Raw genomic sequence first — 22,551 nt, 5'->3', positions numbered from 1 at the left:
AATAAGAAGCCTTTGCCCGCCCCCTGACGTGGCGCGGGGCGGGGCCTCCCCTTCTGCCGGGGCGGAGCCGTCAATCCTTCAACCGGGCTTCCTGGTTGCTAGGCGACCTGGGTGCATTCCAGACTTCACCCGCCTGGCGGGTGCTATACTCTCTTCTTGCCGGTCTCAGGTGTGCCCTGCGCCCCGCAGCCAGAGGGATCCTCTCAAAAGCCGGCGCAAGATGCTTAGACCCCTCAGTACCCTGGAGGCGGGAGAATTAACTGGAAAGGGGCAGGCGGGACCTTTATGGGGTGATAGAAATATTTCGTATGGGGGCACCTGGGTGGCTCAGTGGGTTAAGCGGCTGCCCTCAGCTGAGGTCATGATCCTGGGGTCCTGGGATCAAGTCCCGCATCAGGCTCCCTGCTCAATGGGCAGCCTGCCTCTCCCTCTCCACCGCCTGTGCTCTCTTGTGCTCTCTCTCTCTCTCAAATAAATAAAATCTTTAAAAAAAAAAAAAATGATGGGGCGCCTGGGTGGCTCGGTCATTAAGCGTCTGCCTTCGGCTCAGGGCGTGATCCTGCCGTTCTGGGATCCAGCCCCACATCAGGCTCCTCTGCTGGGAGACTGCTTCTTCCTCTCCCACTCCCCCTGCTTGTGTTCCCTTTCTCGCTGGCTGTCTCTCTGTCAAATAAATAAAATCTTTAAAAAAAATTGAAAAAGAACCTATTAAAAAAAAAGAGTTTCCTATCTTCTTCTAGGGGTGGGTTACACAGATGTATGCAATGGTCAGGGGTGCCTGGCTGATTCAGTCGGTAGGGCATGCAACGCCTGATAACAGGGTTGTGAGCTCAAACCCCACGCTGGGTATAGAGATTACTTAAAATTAAAATCTTTAAGAAAAACCTCATCATACTCAACAGTTAAGATCTTTGCATTTAATTGTAGGCAGATTACATCTCAATTGAAAAGTGGTAATAAATTGGGACCAAAAACAACCTCAGTAGCTTCCCACTAAACTAATAATAAAGTCCGAAGCTTTGAAGCACCTGGCTCTGGCTTGGTTGTGGAGCCTGTGACTCTTGATCTCCAGATTGTGAGTTCAAGCCTACACCTTGTAGAGATTACTTAAAATAAATAAATAAATTGGGGCGCCTGGGTGGCTAAGTCAGTTAAGCATCTGACTTTGGCTCAGGTCATGATCTCAAGGTCCTGGGATAGAGGCCTGTGTCGGGGATTCTGCTTGTCCCTCTCCTTCTCCCCCGCCCTCCCCCTGCTGACTCACACTCTCTCTCTCTCCAAAATAAATAATAAGTATCTTAAAAATAAATAAGTCCAAACCCTTATGATAGTTCACAAGGCCCGGCAGGGTCTTGCCTCTACCCACACCTCCAGCCCCATTTTGTTCTCTCCCCTGCCACCCTTGTCATCCCCACTCATCTTCATACAATAGGTAACATGGGCTTGGGCTAAGACAATTCAGTAGCTTGTCGGAGATCACGGGCTGCTAAGTGGTAGAAGGGGGCCCATCTAAACCTCTACACCACCTTTAAAAGTTGGTGGGCTGTGGAAATATACTGTCGTATGTTTAAACCAAATAAAAATTTGAGAACTTAAAAAAAGCCTTGGGGTAGATGAGAGAGGCACTCAGAAATGCACGGTGCTTCACTTTGCAGATTTGACACGTGTAGAGATATCTGCTTGAGGCTGGCTGCAGTGATCCTTAATTTGGTCTTCTCTGCATCCATATTTTTATTTTTAGGTCTCTCTGCCTCTCCTAGGATTTGAGCTACTTGGAGAACTACTTCAGCTCTTTAGTCCCATGATCCCCTAAGATCATTTCTAGGAGGCATTCAGGAAAAGTATGGAGGAGATGATACTAAGTCTTTCCTCAATCTCTCAAACCTCCCTCTTCATTGCATTCCTACTGCTACTGCCCTGGTTCAGGCCCTTCCGCTGCTCCACTGGCGCTGAGCCACACACCCCGGCTCCCGGCCTCAGTCTCTCCTGTAAGTGAGTTTCACACTGTCATGAAAATCTTCCCTTCATGCATATCCTCTGCCCACATGGAAAGGTCTGGACCAAATGCAGCCTTTCTCTCCAGTCCTACCTCCCTTCTGTTCTCCAAGCACTGGGATAGAGCGAGTTCTTTTAGTCCTGCCTCCAACACTTCTTCACCTGGAAAACTCCTACTCACCCATCAGAACCCAAACACAATGCCTATCTCATTCATTCATTCACTCAACATACTGTGTGCCCAGCTTTGGGAGATCCAGTGGGGCAGAAGAACTGGGTCCCGGGCCCAGCTTCAGCTCAGAGCGGTTGCAGGGAAGAGGGGGAGAGGGATAGAATTTGATGCTCTCAGGGAATTGAAAGTATTTCAGCTGATTTATAGGGAGATAAGAACTGGTGAGATTGGAGACCTGAGCAGTGTCCGGAATATTATCATTATAATATTCATTAAATGTAATCCTCACAACAGCTATATAGTAGTGCCTGTAATTATCATTATCTGATTAATTATCTCATTCTGCCTCATCTAAGGCAGAAAGAGGTTAAGTAGGTCGTTCAAGGTCACACAGCTACTGAGTGGCAGAGCTGGGATTCAGGCTCCAGAGCCCATGATCCTAACCCCTGGGCTGTGCCAGGACATTATTAGCTCAAGGACAGCAAAGGGAAGCCTTAGATGGTAAGAGCAGGGGAATGACACAGTGACGCATCAGTGGGGTGGACAGTGGGTGGGAAGGGGTTGGGGTGGAAACGTGAAGACCAGGGAGGACGTTATTAGGTGTCTCCTGTAAAAGAAGGCCCGAGAAAGGCTGGTAGCCATGGAGAGTGAAGTTGGGCGGAGTCCAGAGGTTTCCAGGGGGTGGTCTCAGCGATAGGGTGGGTGACCTAGGGACGGAAGTAGGAGGAGCCAAGGCAGGAGGGCTCTGGGCCCTGGCTGGGTGGTGGGCCTTTCACTGAGATGGGAAACTGGAGGAGGGCCAGGCCGAGGGGATGGGGCCAGCACGGCAGGGTTAGTGTTTTGGGTTCCCAGGCTTCTTTTATGGTATTCAGCTCACACGACTGCAACAGTGATTTGTTGGCACGTTTGGTTTCCTCATTAGGAAAAACAGGGACCGGGGCTTCTTTATTAATTCTCTGCGTTGTTGCATGGAAGATTTGAGGTGGCTTACAAAAACACAAAGGCAGTGTGTAAGCCCCTCGACGGCCGTGGACTTCTCCGCCACGTCCCTCCCCATCCTCTGGGCCTAGCCCCGCGTCTGGCACATGGTCAGGACTCGTAAATATGTGTTATTTGAATGAACAAAAGGATAGCAAAATAATTGCTAAGTGTAGGAGTGAGGGAAAAACAGGGTTGGAAGCTAACCCAGGAGGAGGAAGGGAGCCCAGCGAGTGGTTAAGGGCATGGAGTTCCCACGCCACAGCACGCTCGCTGAGCAACGGCAGCAAAGCCCGCGAACCTCTCAGCGCCTCGGCCGTAACGCAGACACAATAATAGAACCGGTCGCAAATGCCTGTCCATCGTGGAGGACTGGATAGAAACGATATGTGGTGCCTCATACAATGGGATAATAGGAAGCCATAGAAAAAAGGACGAGAACGCTGTGTATTGCTATGGAACGATATTCAGGATACCGTAAGTATAAAAACACAAGGCACAGTGCAGTGTGTATGGGACGTTACCATTTGTGGGAAAAATACTACTCTGTGTGTGTGCACGCGTGTGCACGTGTGCCTACTGTGGGCGAGGGACGAGCCGCTCATTACATGGATGGACCGCAGGGCGAGGGGCGGAGCGGCTGAGGGTGTGGGAGAGGGGAAGGGGCGGAGATTACCAAGCGCCCTCTGGAATCTTTGATAATTAGGATCGTGCGAATATATTACCTATTCAGAATTTGAATTTAAATTAAAAAAGCAATTAAGATTTTTTATGTCTTAAAAACACCCCTCTCTCGGCCCTCCAGCTAGTGGCCCATTTTCTGCTCCCGTTACTGGCAAAACCGCTCGAAGGTGCCGTCCAAGCTTGTAGTCTCCAAATCCCCTCTTCTTGTCCTCTCTTGAACCTGTCGCGGTCTGGTTCTGGCCCTGCCACCCAGCCCACACCGCTTTCTCTGGGTCACCAGTGGCCTCCACGTTGCCAAACGCATTGCTAATTGTCAGGGCCGCTGGCCCTCCTTCGTCCTGCACGCACTCCTTCTACTTGGCCTCCAGGGGCCCGTGCTCACCCGGGTCTTCCTCCCACCTCTAAATGCTGACGGGTCCCGGGCCCACTTCATGCCATCTCCGTGCATGCCTGGTGATCTTATGTGGCCCCTGGACTGTGGCCAGCACCCTTCCCCCCCAGGCTCCCCCGTGGCTCCCTCGTGGACCCTCCCCAAGCACCAGATTCACGCATCCCCCTCTCTGCTCCAGATCCCTGTTCAGCAACTCAAGTGTCGTCTGCGCTAGAGTGGAACTCCTGTCATGCCTCTCCCGCCAACCTGCCCCCTCCACAGTCTTCCCATCTTAGAAAATGACTCCTCCATTCTTCGGTCACTCGGGCCCAACCTGGGGATTATGCTTTGTCGTCTCTCACCCCCTCCCCTACGCACCCGTGAACAAATCCTGTTGTTCCTACCAGCGATGCACCGAGTCCAACCGTCCCGCTCACCCCACTGCAACTCTTGGGGCCCAGCCACCCTCACCGTGCATCCCTCACCCCTCACCTGGGCCTTTGCTTCAGCCTCCAACCTGGTTTCCTTGTCCTGGCCTCATCCCCCGCCGTCTCTGATCAACACAGAAGTCAGAGAGACTTAAAATGCCGGTCAGAAATTCTCAGTCCTCCTCTCCAGACCCTGCAATGCTCCATCTCATAAAAGCCAGGCCTTAGGACACCATGTCCTTCACAGCCCTTGGGGTCCTCTGCCCCTCACCCCTGTGACCGCATATCCCATTGCTGTGCCCAGTGGCTGTTTCTGACACCCCAGGCATGCTCCCCACTTGGGCCTCTGCCTCTCCCCAGAACAGTCTCCCTTCCCACCCTCACGTCTTCGTTCCTCACCTCCTCCAGACCCTTGCTTTAATGACACTTCCATGAGGCTTCTCCTGACCCCCCTCCCAAGCCCCCCATTTTAACTCTCAAACCACCCATCCGCCAGCCCCCACTCCCTACGCCACTTACCAGGTTCTCGCTGCACACAACTTGCTTTATGAGTTTCTTTAATCGCCCCTCTCCCTCTTCTTGACTGTAAGCTCCATGAAGACGGGCATTTCGTCTGTTTTGTTCACTGTCAACTCCCCACTACCTAGAAAGGAGCACAATCATTCCAGGACAAATATTTGTTGGATGATTGAATGAAAGAAGGAAGGAAAGAAAAGATTAGCCCTGGGACCCACCCCCCTACACGTACACCCCTGTGGTCTGGAAGCTTGCTGATGGTGGAGGGATTGGGCTCTGAGCTTGCCAGCAACCACAGCCAAGACGAAAACATTTTCCGTTACAATATGGAAACCAACCAGGTGTCGGTAAGTCCAGATTGTCTCGGTTCTGAGCCCCAGAAGCCTCCCTCTGGGTTCTTAGGAACGGAAGCTCTGAGAAGCAGAACAAGGCCCTTGACGGTCTGAACAGGCCCAGGAATGATTCTCGTCTGGGCCCTTTTAAAATGTCCTTCCGTGGGGGCGCCCGGCTGGCTCAGGAGAGCATGCAACTCTTGATCTTGGGGTTGTGAGTTCGAGCCCCATGTTGGGTGTAGAGATTAAAAATAAACATTAAAAAAAAATGGCCAAAAGCACAGCTGAAGTGCCACTGGGAATAGTGATTCTAGAAGGGACCTAAAAACAGAGACTTCCGGTGTGTTGCTGTCTGTTCTGAGCCAAAAAGCAAAGTGCAAAAAGTCAGCAGGTACTTGTTGGGGGTCCCTGTGCATGAGGCCCTGCTCTGGGGGGTTGTGTTCCAGAGAGGGGAGCTCATTCCAGGCATTGCTGTGGAGAAAGGTCATGTGAATACTGTGACAGTGAGCGACTAGCCCTCTAGCCAGGGCAGTCAGGCACGGCCTCACTCAGAATGGATGCAGGTGAGCCTAAATGTTAAGAAGGCTCAGGCCGTTCAGGAATGGGTGTGTGAGGGAGGCCTGGCTCACAGCCCACCCCAGCTCTGGGTTCGCTGGGGGTCAGCCTGCCTGCTCCAGCCCCAGAGCCTCAGGGCAGGGTGCAGAGGGGGCCGGCTGTGTGCAGGAACCCCTTACGCCATGACAGAGAGCACGTCCCAATGACCTGGGGGGATTTAAGCACCAGGACACCCTTACCCACAGGCCAAAGGGTAATTTCCAGCCCTGGGGCCAGGGCCAGGGGACCCCTCCATCTTCCTCAGTCTCCTGCTTACATTGATCATTACCCTAGATGAGGCTGAGGCCATCGGGGATACTGTTTGGAGGCGGGAGCATGTCATGCCTTCCTATCTCATTTCAGATGAGGAGCAGACCTCTTTCCAGGTCCCCCAAACCCTACATAATGTGACCCTGCCCTCCTCTCACTTCCTCATCCAGCCACATCAGTGACTTTTGGAACGTGCGGCGTCCTTTCCTGCCTCTGGGAGTTCACCCATGCTGTTCCCTCTTTGGGAAACACTCTTCCCCTGCTTTTTACAAGGCTGGCTCCTTCTCACCCTTGGGGATCAGCTTACAAGGGCCTGTTCTCAAAGTGGCCTCTCTCAGCTCTCAGCAGGTGGACTCAGCCCTGCCCATCTCCTTCTTCCCACCCTGTTTGTGTGCTGTCGTCATAATTCGTGGTTATACATTTATTCGTTTGCATACTTGGCACTACGTCTCTTCCTAGATAGGACATGAGCTTTATGAACTCCAGGTGTGTCTCTGTCTCGTTCACTGCTGTGTTCCAGCCTAGACCATCTGGCACATGGTGAGGAGTCAATAAATATTTGTCAGATCTTTGAATGAATGAACAAATGACATGGTCAAAGCTGCAGAAGATCTTCTCTGGCAGAAGGGCAGTAGTCGGACTGGAGAAGATGACTGGGGGACAGGAAAAGAGGACAGAAGAGCCACTCTGATCGACAGGGCACAATCACTAGAACAGGCTGGAGAAGAGTCCCATGGCCAAAGAGACGGGAATCCAGGGAACTGAAAAGACATCTCAAGGGCAGTGTGGCATAGCAGAAAGAATTAGACGGCAATGAAGGCCAGAACTCCTGAGTTTTAATCCCAGCTCCATCACCAGCTGTGTGATGTCGGGCAAGTTTCTTAACCTCTCTGTGCCTGAGTTTCCACATCCGTCCAGTGGCACCGACGTCTTAAGGATGTATGTATCTTAATGCGTTACATGGACTCAAGGCCAGGTAGGCCCGGGCCTGGCCCCCATGGGTGGGCTGACAGTAGGTAACAGGGTGGGAATTAGGATTCAGATGGGATCAGCAGGACTCAGGGGCTACTCTGCTCCTACCCACCTCTTCAGATTCTCTGAGGTGAGGAAGGCTTTCGAGGAGATGAGTTTCTGAATTCTCCGCTTTTCACAAAAATAGCCTCGGCGGCAGAACCCCTGGTTTCAAGCAGACAATCTCTTTGTTACTCAGCTGCTGGTGGGTGGGTGGGTGGTGCCACGGGCTGCTCGTTTCCTGAATGAACAGCTGTGCCCTCTCCTCGTTGTCGAGAATAATCATAACACTACTTCAAACCTCGGCCCAGCCTCCTTCATTCACGGCTCTCTGGCTGCCTGGCAGCCCCCACGCTGGGCCGCCAGCCGGCGGGTAGGGCCTCCAAGAAAGGCCGGTTACAAGTGAGGGTCAGCCCGTGGCCCTTGCCTTGGCCTTGTCCACGGCAGACCAGACCTTGGCCTCTCACATGTGGCCTTCCAGGCCCTGCCTCCCGGCCTCCAGTCTCATATCCTCCCCCTGGCTTCCCTCACCCACTCCAGCCATACCAGCCTCCTTCTAATGCCTCAGGCACTGCAAAGCTCACACCCACTCAGGAACCTCCCGACCAACCATTCCCTGTTGCCCCAGTGTCTTGGCAAGTCTGGCTCCTTCTTGTCGCTTGGGGCTCAGCTCAAGCATCATCCCCCCAGAAAAGTCCTCCCTGGCTACTCCCCTCTGTTGGCCCATTGCCTTGTAATCCATAGCTTGGCCACCAATAGCCCAAGGCCAAAACTCTGCCAACTCAGGAGGCATGGGGAGAAGAGCTGGCCTTGGCATTGACGTTCCAACCCAATTCCTGACCCTGGTTCTGACGGGCCTCCAGGGCCAGGGGTCCTGTGGCTCAGGAGAGAGGAAAGGGCATTCCCCAGATGAAAGCATGGGGGCCATTCCCCCCAGAAGGGACAGTGGGTGGTGGGCAGGGGAGATCGCAGATATCCACCCCGGCCCCAGCCCTTCTCCTGGAGCATGAGAACCGGGGGTCCAGAGCCCGGGGCTCGGGCCCCTGTTCCGTCACTCTGTCACTTCCGAGCTGGGTGACTCAGTGAGACTCCCATCTCTCCCAGCCCATTTCCTCATCCAGGTTGTTATGAGCAGCAGGTGAGCTGATGCCCATGCGGACACTTTGAAAACTATGATTATCTTTGGAAGAGGGGAAGACAAAGAAAGAAGAGAAGGGTTTAAGTGAAGTGAGGTTCCTCTGGGCGGGGTCCTCAGTCTAGTGGGTGGAATAGAATCCAAACTCCAGGCCTCGGGTGACAATGGGCAACAAGGGTCCCCATCTCTCGTGTAGAATCAGACACCTAGACTGTCTGAGCCTGACTGTTCTGGAAGGTTCTGGAAGGGCAGGGATATGTGGTGGTGTTGGACGCCCTGGGTTCAACTATCCTTCTAACCAGGTAACGAACACAGGCAAGTCCCTCCTCCTACCTGATCCTTACTTCCTCACCAGCAGAATAGGGGAGATGATAATAACTCGCTGGATCGTTGTGGGCCTTGAATGGCGACAAAGCATGCTGACGGGTAGCTGGGAAGCCCTCAGTGCACCTTACTGGCTGTTGTTACTATTCGTACTTTTCTCAATCACTTCCCTTTTGACTCCATCCTCCTTTCAATTTTAATAAGACTTCTTTTGAAAATGCCAGCCTGCCTCAGGAGTACTAACGATATAGACAGGAACACCTTCCTTCTTTCCAAGCTGAGGCCGAGGAGAAAGGTTGGGAAGAAAGAGAAACCCCTCTGTGGAGGCCCCTCTAGCAGGGCCTGAGGCTTATCTATGGACTGCCCCGACTGCTCTGGAAATGCTGCCACCGACAGCGGCTCAGGAATGGCCTCTCTCCCTCCTTTACAGAGAGGCTTCGGAGGGTAAGAGTCAGTATAACAGTTACCCAAGCGCGCACAGCCTGGGGTGCTGGAGCAGAGGTTCACACCCAGGGCCTCTCTGATGTGGACACCAGGGCACTGGGAAGGGGGGGTGCTGTCCGGCCTGGAGAGAGAGAGAGAGAGAGAGAGAGAGTGTGTGTGTGTAGCAAGTTTATCCCTCCCTAAAGGGCTTCTCAATTCAATTCAATTCAATTCAATTCAATTCAATTCAATTCAACAGGCATATCTTCTGTGGGCCAGAGAAGGAGATGAGTTCCTGTGGTTGCCCACGCTCCCTTACTCCGAGGATCTCCGCCAAGCAAGGGATAGACCTGAGCACGGTGTCGGTGATCGTGGAGGCCAGGGGACACTCTGAGGATCCAGAGGGTAGAGGAAGGTCTGAGAGTCCCTGGAAGCCGGGTTCACCCCACCCTTGTCTGGAGCCCCCTCAGAGAGGGCTCCACTCTGCTGAGACCTCTGTTCTCCCAGACTCACCCCCCTACCGCGTGCCCCCCCCACCCGCGCCTGTACACACACACCCTCACACGCACATGCCCTCCCACCCACGAGCTCTCTAATTGCCAGGAATGCAGGCTGCCCCAGCTGCTCTCCCCCTGCGTTCCTCAGCAGCTACTCCCACCTGGCAGGGCAAATTATACCCTGGCCTGGCAATAAAAGCCACTTTCCAAAAAAAGAAGCTTTAGGGCCCCGAGAGACGCAGGCAGCTAGCTCTCTCACCCGGTCTGTGCCTGACTTGGAGGCGGGGTCTGGCCCAGAGGCAACAGGCCCCGTGTCCCTTTAAGCAGGGAGTACAAATTCCCACCCCAGCCCCTCCCTCCTGCTCCTCCTGACGTCAGGAGGAGGGCGTGTGTGAGTGAGTGAGTGAGGGGCTCGAGGTGCCGCATGCTCACACACACACACACACACACACACAGAGTCGTACACACAACACATCCTTCAGACCCATCCCCTGCTGGCCGGCGCCGAGCGCGGAGGGAGGCAGAGCGCGGACGGCGGCGGGAGCCAGCGCCGGGACCTCGCTGCCAGGGAGAGGTAAGGGACAGGACGGGGCGGCCAGGGCACACCAGCTCTAGAAACTGGCTTTGGCAGGGGCGAAGCAGGGAGGTGGGACGCGGCGGGGCTGTGAAGGTGGGTACCTCCCCTGGGGCTGGCCCAGCCCCTTCAGTTTACAGAGGGGGTGTAGGAGGGTATGTCGATGAGCCCACCCTGTCCTCCCTCCTCCCCTCCCTCCCTCCCTCCTCCTGGCCCCCAAGGGAAGCTGAGGCCGGGTGGCTCCCAGGGAGAGCGTGAGTGTGTGTGTGTGTGTGTGTGTGTGTGTGTGTCTGTCTGTCTGTCTGTCTGTCTCTGGGACTTATGTCTGGCTCGGGAGGCAGAGAACAGCAGACACCTGCCAAGCCGCAGCCTCCTGTCTGGGAACCAGGGGAAGAGAAATGACTGGGGAATGATCGGGCTCCTACCAGATGCCAAAAGGGGAATGCAGCAGGGCGCCTGTGGGCCTCCCCCCCCCACCCCGGAATCTGGGGCCAGGGCTGGGGAGGGACCATCTAGACCAGGCAGACAGTTGGACCTCAAGCAGCTGCCTGGTCCTGACTCTATTTCGTCCCCAACGCGATGGGGATAATTGTGTTAATTGGCTTGGAGAGGTGGCTCCATATAATTATCTTCGCCTCAGAGCCACCCCCACCCAAAGCTCTCGCCCCTCCTGAGGCCACTCCTCTCCCCTGCTTGCTGGTCTTACTCTGACCTCCACCCTTGCCAGGGTGCAGCCAGGGGCGGGTGCTGGGGTGCTGAGCCAGGGGCTGCTGGCCCCCAGCTGCGGGATGGACGCAGGGACTCGGGGCAGCCTGGGCTAGCCCAGGTCCTTGAGTGGCCTGCCCGGGCACAAGGAGTCCAGGCAGAGATAAGGGGTGATGCTGGCACCCGCAAGGGAGACAGCAGGTTCCTGCCAAGCTGCCAGCCTGCAGGCTCTTCCCAGGGAGAGGGGAGGGACACCGAGCGAGAACAATAATAAATACAGAGTGTGAACTGCATCCGCTGGGGCTGGGGGAGGGGAGGAGGAAGTGCGGGGAGGGGGGCAACCTCTCTGAGAGCCTGGCACCGTGCCCACCTGGACGTGCTCCAGAAGAGGCCTCTCGATGGGGAGGGGCTGTCTCCAGCCCCTGGAGGATGGGGAGCCAATTCCCCAAAACGGACTCCATCCCAGAGGCCTCTGGGCCCTCCAAATTCTGGATGTTTCGTTCACCCAGACTCCCTCCGCCTACCCCCACCATTTCCTTGAAGTCCTTTCCAACATCTATTTCCCATATCTGTCTCACCCCTCTGGAGCTGTCTGCCCTCCACTCCAAAAAAGGTCTAAGCAGGAACTGGTTGCACAGGGGCCTGGGAAAGACCGAGGGACTGTTTGGGCCACAGAGTCCCCTCCCAGGCTTGGCAATGTTCATGGATGCCCACTGGCCATGGAGGGGCTCTGGAGAGAGGATAGGGGGTCCTACACAGCTAGCCTGTGGGGCGGGGACACCCAAGCCTGTGGGGAGGCAGGTCCCCCAGATTGGCACCAGCAGAGGGCGCTCTGGGCTTGGCTGAGCTGGTCACGTCTACTGGTCACAACCTGCACAGCCAAGTCCCAGAGCCTGGTGGGAAGGGGGCTTGGGGCAGTTGGGACCTGTGTCCAAGCAGAGCAGCAAGGTAGGGAGCAGGAAGTAGTGGGGGGCTTCTCCCCTGCTCCAAAGCCCGGGGGATGATGGTCACGGCGTGGCGGCTGGCACGCTGGAAACCTGGGCTTCAGGGTCACACTGATTTGAGTTCAGCTACTCTAAGTGTGACTTTGACCAATCCTTTCCTCTCTCTAGGGGGGCTCAGAGTGGGAAAGTGACTTGCTCAGGGTCACACAGCCTGGCAGAGATGGAATGTGAGCATGGCTCTTGAGGTGCCCATCCTGGCATCTTCACCCTCACTGATGCCAAGGAAGCCCAAAGGTCTTCCTCACGGCACCCCCCCCCAGGGCAGTAGGGACATGTGACAAGGAGAGTGCAAAGGTCACCACGAAGCTCAAATATTGGCTGGAGCAACCCCTCACCCCCATACACACATGTGCACACGAACACACACGTGCACACACACACACGCACACATACGCGCACACACACGCTGCAGGAGGGGGAAGAACCAGGTTTAATTAGGTCACCTCCAGCTGCTGGAGCAGCGTTGGCACTGAAGTATTTTAAGGACTGTCTGGGTGGCTGGGGGAGGGGAGGGGCTGGGGAAGTGCCAGCTTCTGGCTGGTGGTCCTGAGGCTGTTTCCTCATGCTCCGGGGGCCCACCCACCATAGATAAGACCCCAAAGTTCAGAAAGGCCTCCCACTGTCACCCCGGGCTCTGCGTCCTTCCCCTTTGTAAGCCACTGTCCCCTCTCCTCGCCCTGGCTGCTCTTCCACGCGGGGACTCTGGGCTGGGACACCTTTATTGGGGAAGTTGTTTGTAGGCTCACCAGCGTTGGCAAGTGATTCACCAAGGTCACAGTCTGAGTCAGCAGAAAGCCAGAAATAGAACCCCAAGCCCTGACTCCCCAGTTCTTCCTTCTCCAGGGGAGGGCAGGAGATGTCAGGGAGCTTTCGTCCCGCCCCCCCACTACCACCATCTCAGGTGCAGAAAGCACCGCCCCTGACCAGCTGTGTGACCCCAGGAGGCCTCTTTCCTCTCTCTGGGCCTCAGTTTACTCTCCTGAAGAATGGGGATAATAATGGTCATTGTCACATAGGGGTATTGTGGGGACCGCCTGAGGAAACGGGAGACCACTGGCACGTGGCTAACAAGCAATACCTGGTAGCCATGCCTCTTGTCATGTTCCGACTTCCCACGCTGTGCTCTGGTCAGTCTGGGCCTCCCACTGCAGGGCGGGGCTGTGTCCTCTCTTGCCTGTCGTCCCAATATTTGGCATTCGGTTTCCTGTCAGTTACGTGTGTGTTTTTGACAACCTCAAAGGACAGTTGGACTGACCTTCAGGAGGCATCTAGACCAATGATGATTTGAGCAGTTGAGGAGAAAAATGAGGCCCAGAGAGGGTCAAGGGCTTGCCCCAGATCACACAGCACTGGGGGGTTGAGCCAGTTTGCTTTCCCTAATCTGCCCCGAACAAGAGGGATTTGCATGGTCAAGAGAGAACTCTGACAGTCATTTCCTGCCCCGTTCTTTTTAGGGTACCTGAGAACCTGGTACCCCAGCACCAGGACGATGGTCATCTGCCGACAGGGCTGAGTCACACTGTATCATGGCCTCACCTCAGGTTACCTCTGAGCAGCCCTGATGTTCTGGTTTTATCTCCCCTGACCCTTCTGTCTGTAGAATTGCCAGAGTTTGGCCTTCATGCAGGGAAATGAAGACAAGCTTGGCCAGGAGGGTCAGAGCCAGGACGGGGGACAGGGAGATGAGCCCTCACAGGTGGACCGTTCATATGGTGGCTCCTCAGCCCTTCCCCCTACGGAGGCTGTTCAGTCCCTCCCCCACACGGGACAGGTGCTACTATTAGCCCTATCTGACAGATAAAGAAACTGAGGCTCAGAAAGGGAGGGTGACTGTCGAGCCAGGGTTCTAGCCCAGGCCAGAAATGGCCCGGGCCTGTCCTCAAGCCTCCAGCAGCCAGTTCTGAAGGCCATCGCTCTGGGCAACAGGTGCTCCCAGACAGTGGGACCGAGTCCCTTGGGGGCTGGGCTTTACCTCTGAATTAAAACAAACGTTCTGCAAACTCCTCTGTTCCTCTGCTTTTGAAGGAGTTTATTTTCCCCTTTAGTTTCTCAGGGAAAGTTCTTTTGGTAAAAACTCCAGCCGTGTTTGAGCTGAGCCAGGAGCAGAACTTATCCTCATGAGAAGAGCACCATTTGCCGTTAGAGGGACCTGGGCTCTTGTCACTCACCTGCTATGTGACCTTGGGTGAGTCACTTCACCTCCCTAAACCTCAGTTTTCTTATCTTATTCCTTATCAAGGGGAATTCCAACCTTTCAGGGCAACTGGGAGATTTCAAAATGGAGAGTAGCCTCCGTAAAGACTTTCGCACTGGGGAAGACTTTTGCAGCACTCTGGGGAAAGGCTCTGAACCGGAGGCTTGCTCTGTGTCCCCGTGTTCTCTTCTCCCACGGCTCTGGCAGGGCTCAGAGAAGGGAAGACTGTCCAAGGTTGCACAGCAAGTCGGGGGCAATGCAGGGCCTGAACTCAGGGCTCCAGAGTTAGATTACCTTGGTTCGAGTCCTGGCTCAGACATTAATTGCCGTGTGGCCTTGAGTGAATGACTTCAGTCTCTCTGATCCTCAGTGTCCTCATTTGCAAAATGACAGGGCTGCTGCGGGGAATCAAAAGGGAGAAGCTCTGAGGGGGCAGAGCAGGGACCTAGTGGGTGGGCAACTCCTTGGGAAACAGGAAAGAGGAAAGAGGAGAATGGGGGTGGGCTTGGCTGGCTCAGCTGGGGCTCTTCTTCCACCCACTCCCTCTTCCCCCTAAGCCCAATTTAGCAGCCCTGTCTGGGAGGGGCAACCTCTCACCCAGCACCTGCTGTTCTTCCAGCATTCTGTCCCATTTCAGCCGGACAGGAGCTCTGGAGGGCGGGTTCTTGCACTCCTCATTTCCCAGAAGAGGAGGGAGATGGGGGGAGATCCCAGAGCGTGCCCCCAGCCCTAACTCCTGCTCTAAGGCCAACTGTGGGCTTCCTGAGGGAGCTGGGGGGGGGGGTTGAAGGGGCTGGAAGCAGCCAGTCCGGTGGGGCTGGAGGGCATGAAGGCCTATCCCTGCCCTTATTCTACACTCCTCCCTAATGCTGCCTGGTCCGTTATGGGGGAACCCATTTTGGAGAGGGAAAAGAAGGGGGGCTGCCCACAACCCTAACCCTGGGTAATCAATCAATGCATCTCTCCCTCTTCCCCCACAAGAGGCCTTGGGTCGGAGGCCGGGAGGCCAGAGCAGGGCCGGCTCAGCTGCGTCTCCCTAGTAACCACTGTGGGCTGCCTCGGCCCCTCCTCCCCACGACCTCCCAGCACCGGCTGTCACCGCCAAGCACAATACCAGCTCTGGGAAAACTGTGCAGTGGGCAGGCCGGGACCGCCCTGCTTCCTGGACAGAAGGAAGCAGAGCCTCTGTCCACCTGCCACCCCTGCCCAGGTGGAGAGGGGACGCACACAGCGGGGACAGACCTCCCTTGCTTTCCTGGCCCTGACATCTTGGGTAGCTTTGCCTCCTTTTTTCCTTGTTGATAAGAGCTTTATGGTGGTCTAAGTCACATACCATATGATTCAACTATTTAAGGTGGCCGAGTCAGTGGTTTTTAGTACACTCACAGAACTGGGCAATAAGGCCATGGTCAGCTTCGGGACATTTTCATCACCCCGGAAAGAAACTCTGCACCCAGTAGAATTTACTCCCCACTATCCCTTCCCCCCAACTCCTGGCAACCACTGATGTCCTTTCTGTCTCTGTGGACTTGTCCGTTCCGGGCATTTCGCATGAATGGCATCACGCAATGTGCTCTTTGTGACTGGCTGGCTTCTTGCGCTCAGCGTAATGGTCTCCCGGCTGGTCTGTATTGTAGCAGGGGTCGGGACTCCATTCCTCTTTACAGCTGAGTCCTGTCGCCCTCTGCGGCTAGACCGCGGTTTGTTTACCCACTCCTCTGTTGATGAACTTCTGGGGTGTCTCCACTTTGGGCGTATTGTGAATAAGGCTGCTGTGAACATTCAGGTCCAAGTTCTTGTGTGATTGCGTTTTCTTCTCTCTAAAAATGGGAATAAAAATGCCCACCCTGGCCCTGCCTCCTGGATCAGGCTAGGAAAGAAAAAGCTCACATCAGCTCAAGGGGAATCTGAGGAGCTGTGAAGGGCTGTGAGAGGCCATTCTCACTCCCCGGGCAGGTCTCCTGACTGGAGGGGGATGTTGGGGGGCGGGCGGCGGGGGAGGAGGAAGGCTGCATTCCCCACCCCACCCCCAAGGATGGCAGGGCCAGCTCGTCATCCTGACCCAGAGAAATCCCACTTGCTGTGTGACCTTGAGTGGCGGCCAGGAGCCCTGCCCCACTGTGGGATGGTGTGACTCCCTGGCTCTCCCAGTCCTTGCCACACCGTGTTTTGGGGCAACTCTGTCCTGGAAATTCTAGGCTGGGGGTGGGGCACAAGATGGAGGCCAGAAATAGGGTCGAGGCTCAGGGATTTACCTCTGGCACTAGGGCATTTGGATGAAGGGGTGAAGTAGTGAAGAACGGGGGCGAGGAGGTGGAGAATCCCATCGTCCTCACTCCTACATGACTGTGGATTATGAGAGCTTCTTTACAGCCCCAGCTTAGCCAGGCCTCACCATAGCCTGTGAGGGAGTGAGGCGGGGTTTAGCAGCTCCGTTAGACAGATGAGGAGACTGAGGCCAGTAGAAGCACTCCCCAAGGTCGACAGCTGGTACACGGTGGAGCTGGAGTGTTCCTGGTCCAGGTGTCCTGCCTGGCCCCACTGTGGCCCCAGGTTCCATCCACAGCCTGGCTCAGTACACTGAGCTGTCCTCCTCAGGGTTCCACGGCAGCGTCTCTTAGGGCCTGAGACTACCCGAAAACTATGTTCTCTTCCTCAGTAGAGGAAAATATAGGATGAATTTTTTCAAGGTCATCCAGGCACTGAGCGGGTGATGAGGGAATTTCTGTCGATGAGCATTGATGATGACAATTCACTGGGTGTCTCTGAGATGCGGGATGCGGGATGCTGTCACACACACTCCATCAGTGACTCCCCAGCAACCTTCATGGTGAGTATCCTCAACCTCATTTCAGAGCAGAGGAAAGTAGGGCTAAGGCAAACTCACCAGCGTCCCCAAGGGCTTACCACGCCCTGGCATGGAGAGAGTCACTGAATCCTGAAGCAACCCCTCCGGGAAGTGAGAACCACACTATCCCCATTTTACAGAGCAGGACACTGAGTCAAAGGTTGAGAGTGTTGACCAAGGCTGCACAGCCAGTTAGGTATAGGAGGCAGGATTCAAACCCAGGTCGCCTGGGTCCAGAGGCCGGACTCCCACCCGCCATATTGGAACTGTTGGAGTCACCAAGTTACAGTGACAAAGCTGAGATTCGACCCCAGGTGTGTGGATGTGAAGCTGCTGACACTTGTGCCAAACTGTGTTCCAGACCGTCACCGGCCTCTTTCCCCATCCCATTCGCAGGCCCCTGAAGTTAGAGAATTGAGCTGTTTTTAGCTTGGACGGTCCCTTGTGACCCAATACCACAGATGGGGGACTTAAACCACAGACATTTACTTCTCACAGTTCTGGAGGCTGGCAGCCCAAGATCAGGGTGCCGGCATGGTCTGGTTCTAGTGAGAGCCCTCTTCCTATTTTGTGGACAGCTCCCATCTCGCTGTGTCCTCGCATGGCAGAGAGGAAGCCAGCTCTCTGGGTCTCTCGTTCCAAGGGCACTAATCCCATCATCCCCCCTCCCCCCCACCTCACCTACACCTAATGGACTCCCAAAGGCCCATCTCCAAATACCACCACGTTGGGGGTTAGGACTTCGAGATAAGAGTTTTAGGGAAACAGTTCGGCCCAGAGCAAGGTTATATGACTGTTTTGTCTTTCCGGGGAGGTCCACAAGTCAGGGTGGGGCCGTGAACGGCCTGAGGTCACTCTGTGAGGATTGGACAGCAGGCCCAGCCCTCCAGACTTGTGCCTGGTGTCCAGAAGCGGCTCATCCTGGCCCACTCACCTCTACCTCTTTTCTCCCCATTGCAGACGGAGCCTGTGGCTGGTGCGGCTGCCGAGCAGGGCCAGGCCGGGCCCTGCCCGCAAGGACGCCCAAGCTCTTCGCCGGCCCCTGAGCCCGGGAGCCCACCAGGCTCTCTCGCTGGACCCGCCATGACTTCAGAGCCCACGTCACCCCCAGTAGTGCCCCCACTCCACTCCCCCAAGTCTCCTGTCTGGCCCACCTTCCCCTTCCACCGGGAGGGCAGCAGGGTCTGGGAGCGGGGCGGCATCTCATCCCGGGACCTGCCCAGTCCTCTGCCCACCAAACGGACCAGGACGTATTCAGCGTGAGTACCCGCCCCTCGCCCAGGCTCCAGTGATCTTTCCCCAGGGCAGGACTCCAGCCCTGTCCTTGTCCAATCCCTGGTGTCCTCACTCAAGGACAGGGGAGCTGTGTATGGACCTTCCAGTAACTACTGTGTTCATTCATTCATTCTTCACTCCACTAAGGTTTATTGAGCACCTGACCAGGGGATCCAGTGATGAATAAGAGTCTCCACCCATAGACTGCCTACAGTCCAGGACGAATTTGTCTACCATTCACCTCTACCCAGCAGGGTTGGGCGAGAGGACACAGCGTCAGGCATCTGGGAGGAGGAGGTCTTAGTGGGTTTGGAAGACGCGTTAGGTGAGGAAGGAAGTTGGGTGTTCCAGGTACATGGGTCATCCTGGACCAAAATGGAAGCAAAAGACTGACCTCTGGTGAGGGGTGGGCAGGCTAGACAGAGACCAGCCTTGGGCCTCTGGGGCAGGTCACTGACTGGGGTCACATGGGGGAGGCTGTTTAGAGAAATCACAAGGGAGACTGACTTGTCTTGGTCAAAGGAGAGGTTTTTGTTTTTGTTTTAAGTAAGCCATACACCCAACATGGGTTGTTTTGTTTTTTTTTTTAAGATTTTATTTATTTATTTGACAGAGAGAGACAGCCAGCGAGAGAGGGAACACAAGCAGGGGAAGTGGGAGAGGAGGAAGCAGGCTCATAGCGGAGAAGCCTGATGTGGGGCTTGATCCCAGAATGCTGGGATCACGTCCTGAGCCGAAGGCAGACGCTTAATGACTGCGCCCCCCAGGCGCCCCCCGACATGGGGTTTGAACTCTCAACCCCGAGATCAAGAGTGGCATGCTCCGCCAATTGAGCCAGCCCTAAAGGAGAGGTTTTGGATGGCAAGCACTAATTGTCCCCTGTGTCCAACCCAAGGCCAGGCACAGAGCAGTTGCTTAATAAATGATGAATGAGTGGATAAGAGACAAGTAAGTGAATAAGATACTGTGACCTCAAGAGATAGTGAGCTCCCCATTTTGAGAGGTATTCAAGTTTAGGCTGGGCAGTCTTCACTCAGAAATCTTGCAACAGGAGCCCATGTAAACCTGAATCGTCTCAGGAGGGAAGGGTGCTGTGCACAGAGAGGGGCACTGGCTGGGAGTCCGGAGACTCACTTGCTATTCACCCTGGGAGAGCCAGTTCCCCTCTCTGGGCCTCAGTGTCCTCGATGTCCAATGGAACCATGGGAGAGCATTACTGTGTGCAGTTTCTGGCCTGGGGAGGGTTTTCCACAGCCCTGGGACAGACTCTGCAGGCAGGCAGGGCCCAGGGGGGGTGCGGGAGTCCAGGGAGGGGAATCCCCAGGCCACAGCTCTAATCCGCCTACTCTAACCTCAGGACAGCCCGTGCCTCGGCTGGCCCCGTGTTCAAGGGCGTCTGTAAGCAGTTCTCACGCTCACAGGGCCACGGCTTCATCACCCCCGAGAATGGATCCGAGGACATCTTTGTGCATGTATCTGAGTGAGTCCCTCCCACCTCCCTATTCGTGGCTGGGCCCCTGCCTTAGGGTTCCGGCTGTGCCTCAAGAAACACCTCTTCAGGCCTCTCCCCTGGCTGGCTGAGGTCTGTGTCCCTGGCATCTTTCTCCTCCTGTCGCAGGGGCTGTGGGTGCATGGGAGGAAGAGGAGGAGGAGGGCTGGAGCCAGGTGGGGAGGGGACACCCAGGCCACAGAAGCCCCAGGAACCACAGGCTGAGCCCCAGGATCCAGCATCACGGGAACTGAGAGGGCTGGGTCAGCCCCTGGCTCTTTCAGCCTGGAGGGTAGACGGACATGGGAGAGATGGTCTAGGCCTGGCCCCCAGCCCTGATGCCACGCAAGACCTGGGGAGGGCACCAAGCTTCCCTAGGCCTCTGGGCCCCCCTGGCCTTTTGTGTCTCAGCCTCCAAACAGCAAAGACGGGAGGGACCATTTTGGGTTCCCATTTTACAGATTAGAGAGCTGGAGCTCTGAGAAGGGAGGGGAGGCAGCCCTCAGGCCGGCCCGCACTGGGTGTCTGGGAGTGGGGCCTGCTGCCCGGCTGACGCCCCTCTCCCACCCACCAGCATCGAGGGGGAGTACGTGCCCGTGGAAGGCGACGAGGTGACCTACAAGATGTGCCCCATCCCACCCAAGAACCAGAAATTCCAGGCCGTGGAGGTGGTGCTCACCCAGTTGGCCCCACATACTCCCCACGAGACGTGGTCCGGCCAGGTCGTGGGCTCCTAGGCTGGGGGGCTCACGTGTCAGCCGCCGGGCAGGTGGGGAGCTACGCAGGGTAGATGGGCAGCCGCGGGCTCCAGGCCCCACTGCACTGGCTGGCCCGGTCCCCTGGGCAGCCTCGGTGTACACGTCTGTCTGTGCTTGTGGCCGTGAGCACGTGCCTCCACCCACCCATGACCCGTGACTGTTGTGTGAGCTGGACCAAAGGGGAGGCCCCCAGACCTGCCTTCTGTTTGTCCGCTCTCTCCTTCCCCTCCCTGCCACATCCGCACAGGACCCTCTGGCCCTCCTGTCCACTGAGCCCCTGAGGACCTGTGTCAGGCCTGGGCCTGGGAGGCAGGGGGCACCGGGAGCCCCTGTCCGAGCAAGCGTGTTCCCCTTGCCTCTGCCCCAGGCCTGGCCCAGGGACCAAGCTCTGCTTCTGCTACTTACACCTCCCACCCTGGGCTGGGGTCTCCTACGGTGGCCTGTATCCCTTCCCTCAGAAACCAGGACAGTAAGAGCTCTGGGGGAGCCTCCCAGCCTCTGGCAGGGGAAGAGGGCAACCCTTGGAGTCAGACAGACCCCTCCTCACTGCCACGGGCCCGGCCTCCCTTCCTTCCATCTGCTCTCTCCTCTCAGCATCCCAGAGAGGCAGGCAAGAAGGAGCTGAGGGCAGAAGGTGGTTTTGGGGTCTCGGTTTTGCTGGCCATGGTCCCTCCTCCTCCTCGGCCTGGCAATGGCTCTGCGAACTCAAGGCTGTGTCCCCTCCCCTGGGCTGCGCTGAGCCGCGCTGCCACCACTCTCCGAGACACAGATCTGTGGAGGGGTGGGGGCACATCTCCCCCACCTTGGATGGAGCCATCCCTTTCGCCCTGACCCACGAACTCCGCTGACGCTCTGCCCATGGCCAGATATGGCTGCTGAGGACCTGGCGATGCAGACGCACGTCCCCTCAGGCAGAGCTAGGCATGGGCACCCACACGATGGCCCTCAGCCCACGACCACCAGCCCTGCAGGCCCTTGCTGGACCCTCTCCCCACAGCTGCAGCACTACTGCTGGCCCCCACTAGGACAGAGGCTGAGGTGTGTGGTCCCGATCTCATGTGTTGAGTCCCTTAAGGGGTGTGTGTGTGTGTGTGTGTGTGTGTGTGTGTGTGTTTGTGTGTATTCACTCTTGGGTGGAGGGTTGGTCAGGCCTGGGAGGCCAGAAAGGAGAGGCTTCACCTCCATCCCCCCATCGCCACCACACTCCTTCCCAGAGAACAAATCATTTGATGGGTCAAGAAATGGGGGTCGAGGGAAGGCCTGCCAGGGACAGTGACCCTTGTGAGACCGGGTCTGTGAGTAAAACAGGGGCTCAAATGCCCAGGATGAGGGGTCTGTTTAGAAGGATCCCCGGTGCTGCAGGTGCCCCAAGGCCCAAGGGGTAGAGATCAGCTGGGGTACGTGCCCCCCACCCAGTCCCTACCAGGCTGGGGGCGGTCAGAGCTGCTGAGAAACTGAGAACGGCCCAGCCTGACACCCTCCTCTGAGCTGGAGCTGTGCCGACAAGGCCTGAGGACTTGCCCCAGAGGAACGAGGACTCCCTGGCTTCCTTGGTGGAAGGTTTATAGGTGCAGGTTAACTCCTGGGAACCCCCAAGACTCCCTCCTATGAGCAGACCCCCCATTTTTAGGCACTAGCCAGGAGACAGGATGTGGCAATATCAGCCCCAGGGCTGCCTGGGAGGCAGAGGGGCGGCAATGCCCCTCCAAACCCATAGCCCCGCAGTGTTGAGTCAGAAATCCTCCCAAGACCCCCAGCCGCCTGGACTCCCCCCCTCCCCGGCCCCCCATCCTTCCTAACACTGGCAATAAACCCTCAACTGTGACTCAGCCTGGCCCAGAGCTGCCTCTGTCTGTCTGGGTCCCAGGGGAGGAGCTTGGGGAGGGTACCCCAAACTTAACCCTTGTTTAGGGCTTCAGTGGTCCGCTCTTCTCAAGTGGATCAAAGACTTCCTGTGTGACCTGGCAGGGGTGAG

General features: G+C 56.3%; 1 protein-coding gene across 2 annotated transcripts; it reads left to right on the top strand.

The window, feature by feature from the left end:
• The first annotated feature begins 10,108 nt into the window (after nucleotides 1–10,108).
• CSDC2 (cold shock domain containing C2) lies at nucleotides 10,109–22,405 on the top strand. 2 transcript variants are annotated; one of them, XM_026479542.4, is made up of 5 exons: nucleotides 10,168–10,303; nucleotides 16,897–17,036; nucleotides 18,015–18,313; nucleotides 19,687–19,809; nucleotides 20,393–22,405. In XM_026479542.4, exons 2-5 carry the CDS (start codon nucleotides 16,920–16,922, stop codon nucleotides 20,553–20,555), a joined length of 702 nt encoding a protein of 233 aa, XP_026335327.1. In that variant the 5' UTR covers nucleotides 10,168–10,303; nucleotides 16,897–16,919; the 3' UTR covers nucleotides 20,556–22,405. The 2 variants fall into 2 exon arrangements, with proteins under 2 accessions (XP_026335328.2, XP_026335327.1); XM_026479543.4 differs by lacking the exon at nucleotides 16,897–17,036 and having other exon boundaries at nucleotides 10,109–10,303.
• Nucleotides 22,406–22,551: the final 146 nt, after the last annotated feature.

Source organism: Ursus arctos, unplaced genomic scaffold (assembly GCF_023065955.2).
Source record: "Ursus arctos isolate Adak ecotype North America unplaced genomic scaffold, UrsArc2.0 scaffold_21, whole genome shotgun sequence".
In the NCBI taxonomy this organism is placed as follows: Eukaryota; Metazoa; Chordata; class Mammalia; order Carnivora; family Ursidae; genus Ursus; species Ursus arctos.
Note: the sequence above shows the minus strand (reverse complement) of the source record. Positions and strands in the feature narration are given on the sequence as shown.

What these genes read in the sequence shown, in the direction of transcription:
- CSDC2 (XM_026479543.4), top strand. Translation starts at nt 10,154, where the DNA reads ATGCTCACACACACACACACACACACACACAGAGTCGTACACACAACA. An exon ending in GACCTCGCTGCCAGGGAGAG is followed by an intron (nt 10,304 to 18,014) that starts GTAAGGGACAGG and finishes TCCCCATTGCAG; the next exon opens with ACGGAGCCTGTGGCTGGTGC. An exon ending in CGGACCAGGACGTATTCAGC is followed by an intron (nt 18,314 to 19,686) that starts GTGAGTACCCGC and finishes CTCTAACCTCAG; the next exon opens with GACAGCCCGTGCCTCGGCTG.